General features: G+C 42.8%; 1 protein-coding gene across 1 annotated transcript; it reads left to right on the forward strand.

The window, feature by feature from the left end:
* Positions 1–974: 974 nt before the first annotated feature.
* LOC142440268 (olfactory receptor 2G3-like) lies at positions 975–1,928 on the forward strand. Its single transcript, XM_075542751.1, has one exon. The coding sequence runs from the start codon at positions 975–977 to the stop codon at positions 1,926–1,928; it is 954 nt and encodes a 317-aa protein (XP_075398866.1).
* Positions 1,929–2,310: the final 382 nt, after the last annotated feature.

The following is a 2,310-nucleotide window of genomic DNA, read 5'->3' on the forward strand; positions in this document are numbered from 1 at the left end:
ATCCATGTTGGAACCACTGCTATTACATTTCTTCCTGCTGTTTTTTTCTTATAAATAAAAATGAAGCCCCAGCAGGGATTGAATGAACTTGTTATGTGACAATTGTAAAATAGAAAGAGTGCTGTACATTTTTAGTTATTTTTTTCTACTGTAAAACGGGAATCTATTTTTAAAGAGAATAGCTTGGGTAGGGAATCACAAATTAACTTAACATTAAAATCGACATTTCTACTGAAGGTTACAGGTCATGGAAATTGCTAGTACTTGCTCCGTTGGTTCTGCAGAAATATAACTATCAGTCTTCCTCTGAGCTATGCTCATATAGATACAGTAAAGTGGGTATCAGTGCCGCTGTGAAGGCATGCTGCTGACAGGGCAGGAATGGCTCATCTATTCTTTCCACACCAGGTTATTGGGATCAACGGGATGAAAAATTTCAAAACCACACATCATTTTCTTTTCCCTCTCCAGCTACCGCTTTGAGACACATCTATCTTTCAACAACACAGAGTTCTCCAAGTTTGGGCCCGTATAATGAACGTCACCTTATTCACTATATCTTAGATAATTCCCAACTTTGACTTCATTGGAGGCTCTGATTATTTGCTTCATGATTAATTGACAATTGGATAAAAGTGCATGGGATATGGATTGAAGGTGCTTCTATGAAGGACAAAGTTCTGAGCAGTTTAGAGACAGGAACATAGAGAAAAAAGGGGAGGAAGTGTTGTGGTATGAGACTGTAGTGATTCCTACAGATGTGTGTTCACTTTCTCCTCTGCTTTTGTCATTTTCTATAGTTTATGAGATTCCTAAAGTAGTCATCTGTCTCCTTCTAGGCAAAAGAAAGGAAAAAACATAATCAGGAATTTTCCACTTAAGATAGCTAGAGGCAACATTCTCACCCAGGAAAGGCAGAACACAATGCTGAAATTATGTCCTCTTTCTCTTCTTCACAGGCCACTCAGGAGGTGATGGGAAGAGATAATTCTACTTCTGGAGGAGACTTCATCTTGGTAGGCTTTTCGGAGCAGCCATGGCTAGAAAAGATCTTGTTTGTGTTCATCTTGATATTTTACCTTCTTACAATTGTGGGTAATGGGACCATTATCCTGGTATCGCACCTGGACTCCCAGCTCCACACACCTATGTATTTTTTCCTCACTCACCTTTCCTTTATTGACCTCACGCATGTGACCTGCATCAGTCCTCAGATGCTGTTCAACCTTGCGGGGTCAGACAAGTCCATCAGTTTTGTAGGCTGTGTGGTCCAGCTTCTCATCACCCTGGGTCTGGGGGGCACGGAGTGCATCCTTCTGGCCATGATGGCATATGATCGCTATGTTGCTGTCTGTCAGCCCTTGCACTATGTCACCCTCATGCCACCACAGCTGTGCTGGACATTGGCCAGCATATCCTGGGTTGTTGGTTTCAGTAACTCATTGATACACACCCCTATCACAATGACCTTTCCCCGATGTGGCCACCGTCGGATAAACCATTTTTATTGTGAGACGCCCCCAGTGCTGCAGCTGGCCTGTGTGGACACCGCAAGTTACAGGAAGGAGATTATAGTGCTGAGTAGTGTCTTCCTTGTATTTCCTCTCTCACTAATCTTAGTCTCTTATGGTCGAATTACCCATAGTGTGTTAATGATAAAGACACCCGGGGGGCGACAGAAGGCCTTTGGGACCTGTGGCTCCCATCTTATGGTGGTGTCTATCTTCTACAGTACTGTCATCTATATGTACATAGCCCCAAAGCCAGAGCTTTCTCAAGATGTGACCCAGTTTGTGGCACTCCTCTACAACTTGATTCCATCTGTAATCAACCCAATAATCTATACCTTGAGAAACAGAGATGTCAAGCAAGCAATAAGGAAGCTGGTGATGGGGAAAATAAAAAAGGAGGACGCAGACTTTTCATAGATTTCCCTATATTACAGAAAAGGAAGACATTTGCAAAGGAGATTTTGTGAGAGCCTGTGGATTTGGCATTGAATATAGGGCTAGGCAATTACTTTGCAACCTTTCACAGTCTCTCTGTGAGTCCCTGTCTGTCTTTTTTTAAAAACATTTCATTAGGGGCGCATACAACTCTTATCACAATCCATACATATACATACATCAATTGTATAAAGCACATCCGCACATTCCCTGCCCCAATAATTCTCAAAGCATTTGCTCTCCATTTAAGCCCTTTGCATCATGTCCTCTTTTTTTCCCCTCCTTCCCTGTTCCCCCCTCCTGGAGTCTCTGCCGTCCATCTCCCAGGGAGGAGGACACATGTGGATCCTTGTAATCAGTTCCC

Source organism: Tenrec ecaudatus, chromosome 2 (assembly GCF_050624435.1).
Source record: "Tenrec ecaudatus isolate mTenEca1 chromosome 2, mTenEca1.hap1, whole genome shotgun sequence".
NCBI classification, from domain to species: domain Eukaryota; kingdom Metazoa; phylum Chordata; class Mammalia; order Afrosoricida; family Tenrecidae; genus Tenrec; species Tenrec ecaudatus.

Excerpts from the sequence above, each read along its gene's own strand:
- LOC142440268 (XM_075542751.1), top strand. The coding sequence starts at position 975 with ATGGGAAGAGATAATTCTACTTCTGGAGGAGACTTCATCTTGGTAGGC.